The following is a 16690-nucleotide window of genomic DNA, read 5'->3' on the forward strand; positions in this document are numbered from 1 at the left end:
CGGAACGCACGACAGGCCTCACAGGTGTCTTCACTGTGCTCAGGTGACAGGCACAGGTTACAGACCAAGTGTTGGTCTGTATAGGGGTATTTATTGTGGCATTTGGGGCAGAAACGGAACGGGGTCCGTTCCATCGGCGTTCTTCAGCACGCGGTCGGGCCGACCAGGCCCCGACGGGGGATCGAAAAACTACCCCGAAGGGCACCGGAGCTCTTCGATCTTCGATGCGGTGTGGAATCTAAGTACGCCGATCCCGAACGCAACAATACCGACGAAAATCTTCCGAAATTAGCTAATTTTCCGTTCCGAAACTCGGAGCGACAGGAACACGTCCGAACCCGATGGCGGAAAAAAAACAATCGAAGATGGAGTCGACGCCCATGCGCAATGGAGACAAAAGGAGGAGTCACTCGGTCCCGTGACTCGAAAGACTTCTTCGAAGAAAAACAACTTGTAACACTCCGGCCCAACACCAGATGGCGAGCTATTGCAGAACATGCGTATCTACAGCGACAGATGCCATCGAACAATATGTTATGCTGTGAAATACCAGCAGTCAGATAAAAGACAATCCAGAGACAGGAACTGTAAGATATTAGGTTATTGGTTGAGTGGGGGTGAAATTTAAAACTCAAACTGGTATTAGATCGTTTATCTGGGATTTTCACTGTACCACAAAAATCACTGTATGGCACAAATAAGTTCAAATCCTCACAGCTGATCACCGATGTACGAAATTGGGTTACTGGCTGAGGTGGGGAGGCTAAAACCCTACTAAAGCAGCAACCACAAGCTTTGTCTGGGTGAAGTCACAAGTAAACCCCAAATTAATCTGTGCTCAATCCTCTGGTAGCTTGGCACAGAGCAGTCAGGCTTAATTTACAGGCAATGTGTAAAGTATTTGTGCAAAACTTCAAATTGTGATAAAGTGAAAATATGACACATGAAATATATCACACCAAATTAGGAAAATAGAGTAAACTTTAATAAATCAAGTCCAAAATGACAAAAAAAAAATCTATCAGTAAATTGCAAGCTTAAAGACTTCAGTGAAAATGACACCAAAAAAGCACCAAGCGCCAATTGTGGATAAATGGTTGCGCTAGACAAAAGTCACTAGATCAGGCCGATCACAAGGGAGCACGGGCTGGCTACAAGGACCCAGTTAGGCCAAGTGAACAATTGTACCTTGAATCCCTTCTTCTACTCTCCTTCCCACAAGTCCATGGCTGGTAGCTTGAAACTGGCTACTCAGCTCAGGGTCTGAGACTGAACAAGTGCCTGGTGAGCCAACACAACCCTCAAGGGTGGCACACTGTCTGTCATGCAGGGATCTTCCTGGTGCAGTGTCTCTGTGACAGAGCAGGGAGCAACCCCAGGTCAGAAGTGGCCTCACCAAGGTCAGTCTTGGGGTGCCTCTATACTCAGAACTGGCAACCCCTAAGTGGATTGAGTCCACTTTCTCCCACTCCACCTGTGGCTCTGTAGATTCCTTTGGGAGTGGTAGCCCTTTCAGTTCTCCTGACACTGGGAGCAACTCATTCACCAGAATACAGGCTATGGGCATCTGGGGGTTAACTAGCACTCTTCTCTGGGTCACCTCTCCACCCAACTCCAGGACTGGGGTGGCACCATTCGGCAGGATGGGATTCACAGACAGCAGAGTTCAGATGCTGAGTTCAAGGTTGTTGGAGTCTTCTGTCCGAGGCTCTACTCAGTGGGCAAGTCAAATAACCTTAGAGTCACTCTGGTGGTCCTGGGTTCAACAGATGCAGGTTCAGTCCTTCTGATCCAGGCAAGAGGGCAGCAGGCAGCTGGTCAGCACAGCAGGACAGCAGTCCAGCAGAGGGGCAGACATTTAGCAGCACCCCAGTCCATCCTGGCAGAGCCCGCAGGTCCAAAAGTGTACTTGAGAGGAGTCTGAAGCCCTACATTTATACCTGGTGCCCACTCTGAAGTGGAGGAAGCTTCTAGAGGTTTCAAACCCCTAAGGTGTCAAGCATCCCCAGCCCACAGCTTATCTGGGGTCACAACAGACCAGTGCCAAATCATTTGTGAGAGTGCTCAGGGAAAGCTTTTGTGATGTGCAAATGTGGTAGGTGACAGCTCCTCCCACTCGTTAACTCAGAGTGGCCCATCTTGCCAAGACCTAGCTTCCCCTTGTCTGGGAGCAATACACAAAGACCTACTGCCAGCTACACCTAGTCATGTGACCCAGGATTAGGATACAGGCACCAAATGATTAGAACAAGAAAATGCAACATTTCTAAAAGGGCCATTTTCAGAATTGTGATTAAAAATCTGACTTTACGACTAAAGAAGGCTTTTGATTTCAATATCTTAGACATCAAACTCGACTTACCCCCATTTAGAAGTTACACTGTATTAAATGTAATAAGGTAACTCCAATGTTATCCTATGGGAGAGGAAGGCCTTGCAGTAGTGAAAAACAACTTCAGGATTTTTTCACTAACAGGACATGTAAAACTTTAAAGTGCATGTCTTGCAGAATACACTGCACCCTGCCCTCTGGGCTGATCAAGGCCTACCCTACGGGGTGACTTATATGTATGAGAAAAAAAGGTTTGGGCCTGGCAAAAGGTTTAGTTTACCAGGTCAAATGGCAGTTTAAATCTGCACACACAGGCTGCAAATGGCACGCCTGAGAAATGCTTAAAGAGCTACCCAAGTGGGTGGCACAAGCAGCGTTGCATGCCCACTAGTAGCATTTAATTCACTGGCCCATGGCACATGTAGCATCCCTTTACTAAGAACTTACAAGTAAACTAAATAGGCCAATTGGGTCTAAGCCAATCGGACAAGTTACTTACCTTCAGTAATGCCTTATCTGGTAGAAACAATATCTAGTTGCAGATTCCTTACCTTAGAATTTCCCCCAGGTGTCAGTCTGAATCTGGCGACTTTTCTCGAGCAGTAATCCTGCGCGCCGTTAGGTGTTGTCGATCGGCTCCAGGTCCATTGTCGTTGTGATCACCGGATATGACATTGTGGGTCCTATATAGGTGCCACGCCAGCTTGCTGACGTCCGTTTCTTTTCATGACTTTCCACGTCAGAAGCTCAGAGCCAAGAAGAACATGTATCACTGTAGGCCCTGAAAGGGAAGTCCCTGTCCCTAGAAATCAGTTCACAGAGTGGGGAGAAAGAGGAGGTTGGTAAAGAATCTGCAACAAGATATTGTCTTTACCAGATAAGGTGTAACCAAAGATACTTGTCCGTCTGATAGAGACTTCTAGTTGCAGATTCCTTACCTTAGACTAGATAACTAAGCAATACCATCCCCGGAGGTGGGTCTGTGAACCATGATCACACCAGAAAGTCCTGCAGGACTGAACAGGCAAAGTGCCCATCCCTATGGACCTCACTGTCGAGGCAGTAGTGTTTTGTAAACGTGTGCAGGGGATGCCCACGCTGCCACCTGACAGATGTCCAGGACTGGAGCGCTGCATGCTAAGGCATTCATTTCAGCTTAAGCTCTGGTAGAATGAGCACACAAGCCCTCATGGGGTTGCTTCTTGGCCGGTGCATAGTACATTTTGATGCAGAGTATGACCCATCTGGTGATGGGTATTTTCTGCAAGGCCCGACCTTTTTTTTTTACATCTACATAACCAACAAAGAGTTGATCATCAACCCAGAACTCTTTGGTATGATCAAGGTAGAATGCCAGTGCTTTTTTTGGGTCCAGGCGGTGAAGTCTCTCCTCTTCTTTATAAGGATGCAGAGGGGTGTAAAAGGTAGGCAAAGTAATAGATTGGCCTACACTGAAATGCGTGACCACTTTCAGACGAAAGAAGGCCTGTGTGCGAAGCACCACTTTGTAAGGTAGGGTGGCTTATATGACATTGCCTGCAGCTCACTTACCCACAATGAGGGCTGCTTTCAAAGTTAGAAGCCTCAGAGAACTATTGTGGAGAAGCTTGAAAGGAGCGCCCCTCAGGAATGTCAGAACCAAATTCAAGTCCTTTTGGGGCATAATGAATGGGGAAGGAGGAAACATAGGAGTAAGGCCTTTAAGGAACCCATTTACAGTAAGGAATCTAAACAAAGAAGGCTGATCAGGCAGCTGTAAAAAAACAGAGATTATAGACAAATAACCTGCTGGGCCAACAAAAGTATAAACAATAGAACCTCAGATAGAGGGGTAGAGAGGATGTCAACAGACTTGTCACCGTGCCACAAATTTCTTCCTACGATAGGCACATACTGTTTTGGTTGAGTGACACCTGGCTGTCAAGATAATGTTACACACATCAGGCAGAAGGTCAAAAGCTGGACAGGTTTGGGTGGATAACCCTCCCCTGCTGCTGCGACAGTAGATCCTCACGAAGGGGCAGTTTGATCAGTGCATCGATGGCCATGCTCAATAGTTCAGGATACCAGACTCTTCGCGCCCAGTTCGGAGCCACAAAGATTACTTGGACCTGGTCATTCTTGATCTTCTTAAGAACTCTGGGCAGAAGTGGCATGGGCAGAAAGGCATACAGGAGGCCTAAGCTGCACTCGAGATGGAAAGTGTCACTGAGTGAGTGCTGCCATGGAAAATCCAAATCACAATACTGCTGACATTGCACGTTCTCTTCGGAGGCGAACAGATCTAATCAAGGCTCTCCCCACTGCTGACAGAGACTTTGTGCCACCACCAGATGGAGATGCATTTGTGATTGACCAAACATCGCCTGCTGAGTTTGTCTTCTCTGACGTTCAAAGAGCCCACCAGATGTTGAATCACCAGGGATACGCCCTGTTGTTCCAGCCACGTCCAAAGCCTCTTGACAGAGGGTCCACGACCCCATCCCACCCTAATTATCGCAGTACCACATGGTGGTGGTGTTATCTGTGAACACCTGCACTACTTTGAGAGAGGAAAGAAATGCTTTCAATGCTAGTCTGATCGCCCAGAGCTCCAAAAGGTTGATGTGGAGTCCGGACTCTGCTGGAGACCAGATGCCTCTGATCTCCACCTCTCCCAGGTGGCGCCCCAATCCCAGGAGTGACACATCTGTCACTATTGTCAGATCTGGTTGGGGAAGGGAGAGAGATCTGCCTGTAACCCAGTTGCCATTCATTAGCCAACACTGTAGATGTCGTGCAGTTCCCTCAGAGATCTGGACCGTGTCGGAGAGATTTCCCTGATGCTGTGCCAATCGTGACTTCAGGTCACACTGCAGAGCCCGCATATGGCATCTGGCATGTGTCACATCTGGCATGTGTCACCAGAAGGATGCAGGAGGTCATGAAGCCAAACAGCTTCAGAGTCATTCTCACTGAAACTCAAAATAGAGGCTGAAACATCGGTATTACCACCTGAATATCCTGGACTCAGCACTTGGGAGGATAAGCCCGAAACTGCACTGTGTCCAGATGATGAAAGACAGCATCTGAGAAGGAGTCAGGTGTAACTTTGGTATGTTTATATTGAACCCCAGCGAATACAGGAGGTCTGCTGTAGTCTGGTGGTGGAAGGCAACAGCCTGGGGTGAGCCTGCCTTCAAAAGCCAGTCGTCAAGATAGAGGAAAACTGAAACCCCTGATCTATGCAGATGAGCTGCGACCACCGCCATCACCTTCGTGAACACCCGAGATGCGTTAGTAAGGCCAAACGGGAGCACAGTGAACTGCAAGTACTTTTGGCCTACGATGAATCGCAAGTAGCAGCTGTGGCCAAGCAGGATGGGAATGTGGAAGTAAGCGTCCTGCAAGTCCAATGCTACCATCCAGTCTTCTGGGTCCAGGGCAGATAGACCCTGAGCAAGAGTGAGCATTTTGTCCTTCTACTTCTTGAGGAAGAGATTGAGCAACCGGATGCGTAGGATATGGTGAAGGTCCTTGTCCTTTTTTGGCATGTGAAAGTAGCGAGAATAACAACCACAACCTGCTTCTGGCACAGGGACCCTCTCTATGGCTCCCTTGGCCAAGAGAGATGTAACTTCCTCTCAGAGAAAAGCCAAGTAATTCTTCATCATCCAATCATAGGATGGTGGCATGGATGGACGAGTAGTCTCAAAGGAGAGAGAGTAGCCCTTTCAGACTATCTGCAAAACCCACCTGTCTTTCGCCATGTAGAGAAAATATTTGTCCATCTTTTTCAGCTGTTATGGGGTCACATAGTTCAGCCTTTTCAACATTAGCTTGTCTAACTGTGAGAAATAAAACATAAACTCTACAAGTAGGTTACTTCAATAAAACAAGAGCCTCATAAGAAAAGATACGAGATTGACACAATCTGAGACTGTATATCTACTCTTGGGCCTACTCCACTCCTGCACTGTGTACCTTGGCCACTGCAGCATAGAAGATCCTGAAAAAGATGACTTCTTGGAACTCACACTCTATATCCTAAGATGGCTCTTGATTTGCATCATGTGGCAACCTTGGCCAAGCAAACTATTGGGGATGAGCATTTAGCCTCAATATTGTCTATAACATAGTCAGTATGTCAACAGCATATTTATGGAACTTCAGACCATGCCTATTTAATTTAATAGCTTTCTTTAAATGAATGTCAGCAGAACTCATAGGATTCCACTGAAAAGGCTGGCACATTCAAAGCAAGTGATCTGCTAAAATGTATTCAAACTCTACAAGATCCTCCAAAGAAAGTGAAGAGTAGTCAACCAGAATCAATCACCCATACCTGGTGTAACCATGAGTGGTAATAAATTGTCTTTAAAGGGGATCTGTGACCCCTCTTTAAAACACTTTAATTAATTTTTGACTTGTTTGTTAAGAATCTATCTTCTTTCTGGCTTCAATCGAAAACAGGCGTTTGACCTTAAGCAACTGTGGAAAAGCAATACAGTAAATAGTAACAAAATCTTGAGAGGCCCAGAAAATTTCATAGCCTTCCCATAATACCCACCAAATGAGATACAAATTGAAAATAAGTGTGAAGTGCTGCCCTTTTTACAAGCAGAACATTAGTAAGCCTACAGCACATTCTTATATCTTCTTTCTTAGAGAAATCCTATTACTACACATCTATGTAGAGGACATATTAGGACTATTTTGATGGAAGGAAATGAAAAGGATAGTTTGGTATATATTTGCACCTATTTATATAACAATATTATTATAAGATGGCTAATAAATAAAAGGAAGTACAAGAAAGGGAAAAATTGGTGGGAACCTACGTCTATTTGTGCTCATTTCTGTGTAGGTAGAATCTTTTGGGTCACCGTTAATGTTTCTGTTTCTTGTAGCATCCTCGCCTCGATTTCCATACCGTTCTTTCCACTCCTGTTAAATGCAGAAATAAAGTAATTAGTAGTCCAACAACTTAATCAACTTTATCTGAACATCCCTGTACTGTGAAGAAATAGGATTTTCACCAAAGGAACCCTGTACACACAGATTATTAAAACAGGGAGACGGCCATGAGTCATCCCTGGCATCCTTTTACAAAATGCCATGTGGAAGGTGCTCATAACAAACTGCCAATCTGAGCTAAATGTGATATGCACTGTGGAAGTTCTAAGACACTGGGCTGCACTACAAAAAACCTTAATTCTTGCCTCACACATTTCAAATGTCTGCATAGGCCATGTCTCACACCTGCTATTCTATGAAGACTTTATTCAACTTCAGAGGGATTGCTTAAGATTTTATACTAATGTGGCTGATTTTCTATTTTTGGCTTCGAGCTGCAGACAGTTTTGGGAATGCGTGGTTATGTATTTTTGAGGGCACTAGGTAACATAGTTACTTTGCATTCGTATTTTGTGCTACCTCTCCTGTCCAAGGAAGGAGCAAATGTTTTACCGTCTGACGGATCTGGATGTTATGCTTGAAAAGAGCTATATTGCTATCCATTAGATGCAGGATAAGGGACTAGTTTATGTCCTATGGCACATATAGGTTGAATGGATAGTTGCTGAGGAGACTGGTATAATGACTGTTCCCAAACTAAGGGCTATAGGAAATAACGGGATTTAGATTTCGACGGACGGGATATTCGTCAACGTTGTGATGGAGTAACCCATCCACCAATATCTAAATCAAACCATAAGGTGGCTTAGATTGCTGGAGGGAATTGTGTTGATTTTAAATCCAAAAACTGTTACTGAAAACGTGCATGGGAATCTTGTTTTTAATGCCTTTGGTCTGAACCATTACAATGTTTTAAAAAACTTTGCATACTTTATTCTGCAAACTGTTTCCAATAACAACTGTGTGGGAATGTGTACTTAATCCAGCAAATTTACCACTCAACCCTGCATTAAGGAGTGCTTGTCATTTAGTGACAAAAACTTCAGTTTTCAGTACATTTCTAGTGAAAATTCATAGAAAACCTAAACCATTCATTTTCTTTTTTACTTCTGTAAAAGCCCTCACGAAGGCCCCTTACCCACATGGGCTACATTACTATAGGCTGAAAGATGTTGGCATTCACAAAGATGTATGAGCCATAGTACTCAAGACAACGTCTCAATACTGTTAGCTGAAGTACATTTAATAAAAATAATTTTCTTCGGGTTTACTTTAAGATAATTTTATGAACCTGTATCTCTTTGTGTACCCAGTGTCTCCTTATGAGGCACTCCCTCAAAAAGGAGGTTGAGTCAGTCTTGGCACTACCATGTTGGCAGGGTAAGGTTAACTATGAAGAAGCATGCCACAACAGAGTAATTGAGGTTTCCTTAGCCATAAATATCTGCTTCTAAGTTAACTCCAAACGGTGGTTACTGCTATAAGTTGTCAAACTCATTGTGAAATCCTGTATTAACAGGGAGGTCATATAAAGACTTCCTTTGTTCCTCTTACTCTCCGTTGAGTGGGTTATTGCCCTGGAAAAAAATACAGGATGCACTCAGGAGCTCAAGCCAGCAGTTAGCTCAACTGTAAGCATCCACTAAAACTCAACCAACAGATTATATTTGTAAATGAAGAGCGTGCTTTTGATGTTTGATGATCTGGAGAGTTAACTCCAGCATAAAAAATACACACACTGAGGATTAGCAGAAAGATCTGAGTAGGTGAGAATGGATTGTTATCTTGAGTGACTGCTTTCAGAACTGACTCACAAGGTTAAAGATCAGTGTCTTTAAAGACAGTGTGGCTGACATGTTTTCCAAGTATACACAATACAGCTCAATCTCATATGGACTTTGCATGGATTGCACTGCATTGGTTAACTACACATTGGTAGATCAGGCTGTCAGCATGTGTGGAGAAAATAAACAGCACAGGATGTATGGGGTTCATGGTTTGTTTTTAATGGTTGTTCATGGAAATGATGCATATATGTATCTACCTCAAAGTATGAAGTATGGTGGTTGCAATAGCTAGCTGTAGTAACTGTGCCTCGATGTGGTATGGGGAATTGTAATTAGCCTTTTTTCTCCAGGAACATTTAGAATCTAAATTAACTTATCATATCCGGATGATCCTATCCATGCAACTCTGACGTGCAGCTTACAGACTGCACGTCAGAGTTGTATGATGAAGTTGTAGCATTTAAAAAGTGTGCCTGAAAACCTTGAACAGAGCTCTGACTCTTCTACCTATTGTACTAGTTAGACTAATAGATTACTCACTTTGTAACTTGGCAATGACATGCCCTATACAGGGAAATGATGCACCACTATATTAAATAGTGTTGCATGCTTCCATTACCTAACCAGTGCTGTATTATGCTTAATTTTCATCTCAATATTCCAATGCGGACTGGTAACTATCGGCCTAAACGTACTGAACCTTTTACCACCACACACCCTCCCACTCACAAATTCTAAGGATCTACGGCTGCCTAAAAGTTATTTATTATGTATTAAACCAATTGATAGGACCTGGTAAAGATTTACTAACTTCGAAACTGGGTTTAGAAATGGATACAGAATCACAGTTTGGAAGAAGCATGTTTAGGGCATTCCTTCTAAATTACGATTCGGTAACAATGACCTGGAATTATTCTGGTTGCAAACCACTCATAAGTTACCAACATAAGTTACCAACTCCAAAGTTGGAGATAACTGAGTTGCAAAGGGGAAGGGGTCTACTTTGGATCCCTTCCCTTTGAGAAACAAGGTGGCAGCTTCAGGAGGAAGAGGCAGTAGTCCAGTGGAAACGTTTTTTTAAAATTATTTTTATTGATTTTTATTTTGTTTGCAGTGTGAACTACACCAATACAGTACAAGACATGCTTGATCCCCCATAAAATTCCCTGCTAGGATAGCCATACACAATAATTGATAATATCTCACGCATGGCAAAGTCAGTGACATTTTACTCCACGCTACACAATAGCACAACCAAGTCAGGTATACTTTTAATGCAAACAGGATAGATAATAAACACACTTGGTTGTCCTAGAAATAACATTTAGCAGCTAACCCACCACCATCACTCCTCCGTATCACTGCTGGCATTAGAGCTTGAGGCTTCAACAAGCATCAATCGGTCCAATAATTGACCCCCCTAGCCTCCAAATCTAGCTCTACCCTAGGATCTGTTTGTGCTGATCACAGATGTTGTTGCTCCGCTACTCCCTATTCCAGGAGATCCCTCAGCCTCAATCAGGGGTATCCTGGGTCTCATCCATCCAATGGCCTCCCTACGTTCCACTAGAAAAGGGGCCAGCTGTGCCAATTTATGTGGAATCTTCCACCCATTTGGTCTAGCCACTACACCAAGTAGGCAAGCCAACAGTGTTGGGGTAATCTCTATGTCCATAGCCTCCATAATCCTAGGGACCACCCCCTCCAGAACCGCTGGACCTTCTCACAGAACCATGCCAGAGGAAGAAAGGAAGCATACTGTGCACCATTGCAGGTGCAACTAGTCCCCTTGGTGGGATCAATCTTATTCAGACAATGTGGTGTTACATATGTCCGATGCACAAAGTTTAAAGTTCAGGAGCTTGAATCTGTTGTTGCAAAAGACCGTGCGTACAAGTGACAATGCTGCAGTCCAGTCAACGTCCGCTACGGGACCCTCCCAATTCCCATTCCCATGCTCAACGCGCAGCGCAGGGCTTCCTCACAGCATCCTCCTGGAGCGCCCTAAAGAATAAAGTAATTAAATGTCTGCCCTCACCCCAACCTATCAGTCCACTTAATAAACTGGATGCCTGCGGGCTGCTGAAAAATATCGTCGCCACACTTCCCTCACAAAACTTTCAAGTTTTGGGTAATGTATAAAATTACCCTGGCCCAGTTCAAATATCTCCCACGCTTCCTGGTATATAAGTCCCCTGCCACTAAGCAGCCCCCACTATCCATTGTTCCATGGACATATGATCTCTCAGAAAGGGGTTAGGTCCCATAGCTTCAGCTCCCTGTCAAATGGGGCTCGACAAAGTACCCTCTTGACCACTGGTTCCCATATCTTCGCAGTGGTGAAAAAAGGTACAGGAGATCCTGATCTGAGCGACCACCTCTCACCAGAACACTAGCTAAGGTATCAGTGCCAAGCATTCCCTCGAAAAGACGCTTTTCCCATGTGTCTGAGTCCACCGGCCACCTCACAGCATGATGAAGGTGTGCTGCATAATAATATAGCCTGATACCTGGGATAGCCAACACCCCCTCCTCTAGGTCCCGGTGAAGTGTGGACAAAGCCACCCTACTGCGGCACCCGCCCCAAACCTCGAAAATCGAGCAAACAGTTAAGGGCGAAGGGAAACAACAAATTCTGAACCAAGTAGAGGCAACCCAGGATAAACACCATCTTAGGAACTGCTGCTCCACCCATCACAGACAATTGCAACTTGTTCCAAAATGACACCGGGCATGCCAGAACAGACACAACCCTCTCTACATTCTGCGTCATGTGAGCCGCCTCGGTGTGGGTGACCAAAATGCCTAAATACCGGAAGTCCCACCTCTGGCAGTCCGTTCAATGAACTACTACAAAGTGTACCCAGAGGGAACAAAAGTGATTTCTGTGTATTCACTCAGAGGTCTGAGACAACCCCAAACTCCATCAAAAGTTGTAGTAACAGGGGCATCGACTCACATGGTGACCTGAGGTATACCAGTGCTTTATCCACATAGAGCGAGATTATATGGGTGGAGCGACCCCCTTGAATCCCCAAGATATCCATTTACCTACTAAGCAGTAGAGTTAGCTGCTCTATTTCCTGGGCAAAAAGGAGTGGTGACCGGGGACATCCCTTTTGGGTCCCCCTGCCCACCACCTAGGAACCCAAAAGCTCACCTCCCACCCCACCAGTGGAAACTTTGAGACAAATGTACTAAACTTTCATGATTTGCCAACCATTTTATTTGTAAAATTAGAGGGTTTGCAACCACTAAAAAGAAATTTACTATGTGCTGAGACCATTTTTTAAGTTAATAAAATTTTACCCACTCCTAAAATGGGTTTACAAATAATTACCAAATCTTAATTTGAAAGGAGCATGTTCTGGGCGTCCCTTCCAAGTTGTGATTCTGTACTATATGTGTCAGTGGTTTGCAGCTCAAATGCCGGTCACAAATCATTGATTAGCTACTGACTCTCATGATGCAGTGATAATGAATTTTAAAAAGTAAGGGGGTCCCTTTGTACCTGTTCCCCTTTAAAACTAACGTGGCAGCTTCAGGGGGAGTAGGCAGTGGTTCAGGTGACCACTGCCAACTGACACTATAGTTTTTCACAACTGAAAACTTTTTTTGTTAAGCAGCTCTGTTTCCTTTAAGGAAATTGGACTGCTTTTAAAAATAATTTTGTAATGCAATCACAGGGATAACGGGTTTGCTGACCTTTGCAGGTCACCATCCCTGTGACTGCGGCCAATTTGAGGGATGTATAATTTTCAACCTGAATATTAATTAGGCAGGTCAACCTTATCGACTTGGTATTTTGTGAACCAACTGATTAGCACAAAGCAGAAAGAGAGACATCATCTTTGAATGAAGAACAGGTTATAGAGAGTAGACAAGTGTGAGGCTTTCCATTAATGGCATTAAAGAAGATGGGTATTTAATGCTAAATTGAAAGCATAGTTGAAAAACACATGTTCTTGTCACAAACCCTGCAATTTACAGTATCACAGAATTGGTCCTAAAGGTATGAAAGTAATAAAAAGTAAAATGTCAATTGTCTAAAGATGTTTGCAAAAAAGAAGTAAAAAAACACAACTACCCATTACAAAAACATGAAATGGAAGCAAGAACAGTAGAGATTAGCCCAATGGCCAATGGCCCTCGCCCCGCCTTTTGCAGGGACATCACAGATTTCACTGCCCCCATGGTCATCAGCTCGACACACTACATGTTTCTGGGAGATCTCCATTTCCACCGAGACGACCCCCAATGACCACAACTCCACCAACCTCCTGGACAGCCTAAACAACACTGGGCTCAAACCAACTAGTCACCAGCCCCACACACTTCGCAGGACACATCCTTGACCCCATCTTTGCAGCCAGCGACAGCATTAGTTTCTCTCACAGAACAGAACTCAAATGGACCGGCCACCACCTGGTACACTTCTCCATAACCAGCAGACCGGAGACGTCTGCCACACACCCACCTCCTCCGCTCTACAGTTAGGGCAAAAATCAGAGAGACCCAATGGACCACTACCCTCAACTCCAGCAAACCCATCCTCTCAGGCAATCTTGAGCAAGATGCCCACAATCTATTTGAATGGATCGTCCACAGCACTGACAAAATTGCTCCCATGAGGAACTCCACTTACAAAAGATTTATCTTCAACTCAGAGAAGCAAAAAAGTCACCCTACACAGCTGCACTGAGGAAAGCACCAACTGCTCGAAGGAACTTTTCAAGATAGTTAAAGAGCTCTTCTGTCCAGCAGCCGCCAAAAACACAATCCAACACTCTCAGACCCTCTGCAACACTAGCATGCTTCTTCCACGACACAATCGCAGCTATACACAGCAACTTTGACCCCCAACCCACCAACATCGACCACTTGCTGACCCAACCATGCAACTCCCCCAGCCACCTGATCACCGACTGGAGTCATCTATCCGTCCAAGAGACAGCAGTCCTCAAAAGTTCAACCCACTCTGGCTCACCCAACAACCCACGCTCCCACTACAACTTTGGACAGAAGGAAATCAGCAACATCCTCGCACTCACCCTTAACACCTCGATCAGGACCGCCACCATTCCCAAAGCTTAGAAGCAAGCGGTGGTCAAACCGCTCCTAAAGAAACCATTCTCTAACCCCACTGAACCCAAAAATTACCGCCCCATCTCTACTCCCCTTCCCTGCAGAGGTTTTGGATAGATCCATCAACTAGCAGATCTCCGATCACCTGGAAAGGCACAATCTACTGGACCCCTCCCAATGTGATTTCCGCGCCAACTACAGCACAGAGACCGCCCTGATCGCTGCAATGGGCGACATCAGAGGGAAATCAGATCCCTCCTCAACCAGGGAGAAAAGGTGGCCCTGATCCTCCTCGACCTCTCTCCCATGTTCAACAGCCGCTCCCACCATACTTCACCACCAAGACTCCATATCAGGATGCGAAGGAACGCCTTCAAATGGATCCACACCGTCCTCACGGGATGCACCCAGACAGTCCCTCCTTTCATCTCGGAAGATAAGAGCATCAGATGCGATGTCCCCCGAGGGTCCTTACTCAGCCCTCTTCAACACCTACATGACGCCATTGGCCAAAATTGTTTGCCTCCCCTAGAACTAACTCCAGCAACATTATGACTCACGTTGCCGAATGAATGAGATCCAACTACCTGAAACTGAACACCAACAAGACCGAAGTGATCATCTTTGAAAACAACACCTCCCCCTGGGATGAGTCATGGTGGCCCTCCATGCTCGGACACACCCTGATCCCAACCGACCACTCCCGAAACCTCAGCATAATCATGGACAGAAAACTCACCTTCATACGACAGATAAATGCAGTGGCCTCCTCCTGTTTCTACAACCTCTGCATGCTATGGAAGATTTTCAGATAGACCCCCATTGATACATGAAGGAGGGTGACCCAGGTCATCAGACTTAACTACGGGAATGCCCTTCATTTCGGACTCCCCGTCCAGCTAATACACTGCCTCCAAATCATCCAGGACACAGCAGCAAGACTCGTCCTGGACCTCCCCAAGTGAACATGCACCACCCCCCACCTCAGAGATCTCCACTGGCTGCCTGTGCACAAGAGGTGCAAATTCAAGGTTCTCACCCTCACATACAAAGCCCTCCACAACGTCGGACCCAAACTCATCAACCACAGACCCTCCTTCCATTGGCCCACCAGGTTGCTCAGCTCCACAACCTTCGCCCCTGCTTAAGTCCAGAGAATACGCTGCAGTCGCAGAGGCAGATGATACTTCTCTCACATCACCACCAGGACCTGGAATCTCCCTCTCCACCGGAGCACAACTCTCACACTCCCTGACTTCAGAAGGAAGCTCAAGACTTGGCTCTTTGACGAGAAGCCACCAGCCCGCAGCAGCAACCTATAGCACCTGGATACCCCCAGGAGTGAGAAGCTGCGCTTTATAAAACCTACGATTGATTGGCGCCTGCACTAACTTTAACTACTTTTTGTACACAAGCAAAAATACCCTTACTTAAAGTAAGAGAGTCAACAGCTCAAGTGGGCTTTTACGGGAACCATGAGGCTGGCGTAATACCTAGCCAAAACCCCAAAATGGAGAAATGAGTTCAAAACTGGTTAGAAGCTATTTCAAGTTGAGGCTGAAATTATAGGGAATTGGTTTCAGTGATCAAAAGCATGTACTATGCTTAGACAACTTGGTATTTTCTACCTTCTCTAAGGCCCTCCAAGTGCTGGTCATTCTAATTAGCCAGTATATATAGAATTAACAAGTCCACAAATACCAGACATATTCATTTCAGGCCCAGAAACCGTACTCCAGGAACTTGATTCAGAGCTGCTAAGCACTCAGGTTCATCCACCCTCCTCTTGAATGAAGGGGTGCGGGGAAGGAGGTTGGGATACCTGCATACACTTCCCCTGACCCATGGCAGCCTCCTCAAGCCCGGACAGCACTAGCATCCCATTTCAGCCTCCCACCACTGCAGCACTACCCAATCTGCAGTTGCAGCATAAATGCCTCGTTAGTGGGTCAGTAACTGGAAGTAACAGCAGAAAAACAGGTCTACAGGTAATCCTGCCTTCCAGGCTCACTATCTTGTAATGTCCAGATTTGGTGTGGAGATACTGGTGGGTGGTTTTGAAATTGCCTGCTAGAGTGCCAGATCATGCCCAAGAGGACATTAAGTTCAGAATTCAGACTTTTAGCAATTATTCAGTGTAAGGTTAAAAAAATATTGGGTGAAAAAATACACATTTATATTTGCATTATTTTTGTAGATGTAAAGCTATGTCCCCAATAGAAAACCTCAAAAAAATAGTTACCCTTCGTCTATTTTCGCCTTCTTCTAGTCTTTGTCGTTTTCTTTTTTCTAGCAGAAATGGAAAAAACATATGAGAAAAATAGACATATGCTTTAACAACATCAGCTCACTTTCACAAATGAAAAGCAGTTAATTATAAGAAGTATTTTTAAAGTATAAAACCTGCAAACACCAGGTTAGTGATATGCAGGTGCAAGAAAAATAACACCCAGCTAAACAAGAAATCAGTGTTACAGAGTCCTAAAATAATGGCGAGGTAAATCCAACGTAAAGCCCTGTCGCTCTGCCATGCCGAGTTATTTCTAGGGCTTTTCACTGCAAGCTTTGTGCCGGTGTTTGTCCCACGGTG

General features: G+C 45.1%; 1 protein-coding gene across 1 annotated transcript in view; it reads right to left on the reverse strand.

Annotated features, from left to right (window-relative positions):
• Positions 1–16690, reverse strand: part of LMBRD2 (LMBR1 domain containing 2) — a 214498-nt gene that overhangs the window by 12906 nt on the left and 184902 nt on the right. Inside the window, exons 15-16 of the mRNA XM_069220991.1 lie at positions 16343–16389; positions 7153–7258 (exon numbers count right to left, since the gene is read on the reverse strand). Of these exons, the coding sequence (XP_069077092.1) occupies positions 7153–7258; positions 16343–16389 (153 nt within the window). The remainder of the gene's footprint in view (positions 1–7152; positions 7259–16342; positions 16390–16690) is intronic.

Source organism: Pleurodeles waltl, chromosome 1_1 (genome assembly GCF_031143425.1).
Source record: "Pleurodeles waltl isolate 20211129_DDA chromosome 1_1, aPleWal1.hap1.20221129, whole genome shotgun sequence".
Lineage (NCBI taxonomy): Eukaryota > Metazoa > Chordata > Amphibia > Caudata > Salamandridae > Pleurodeles > Pleurodeles waltl.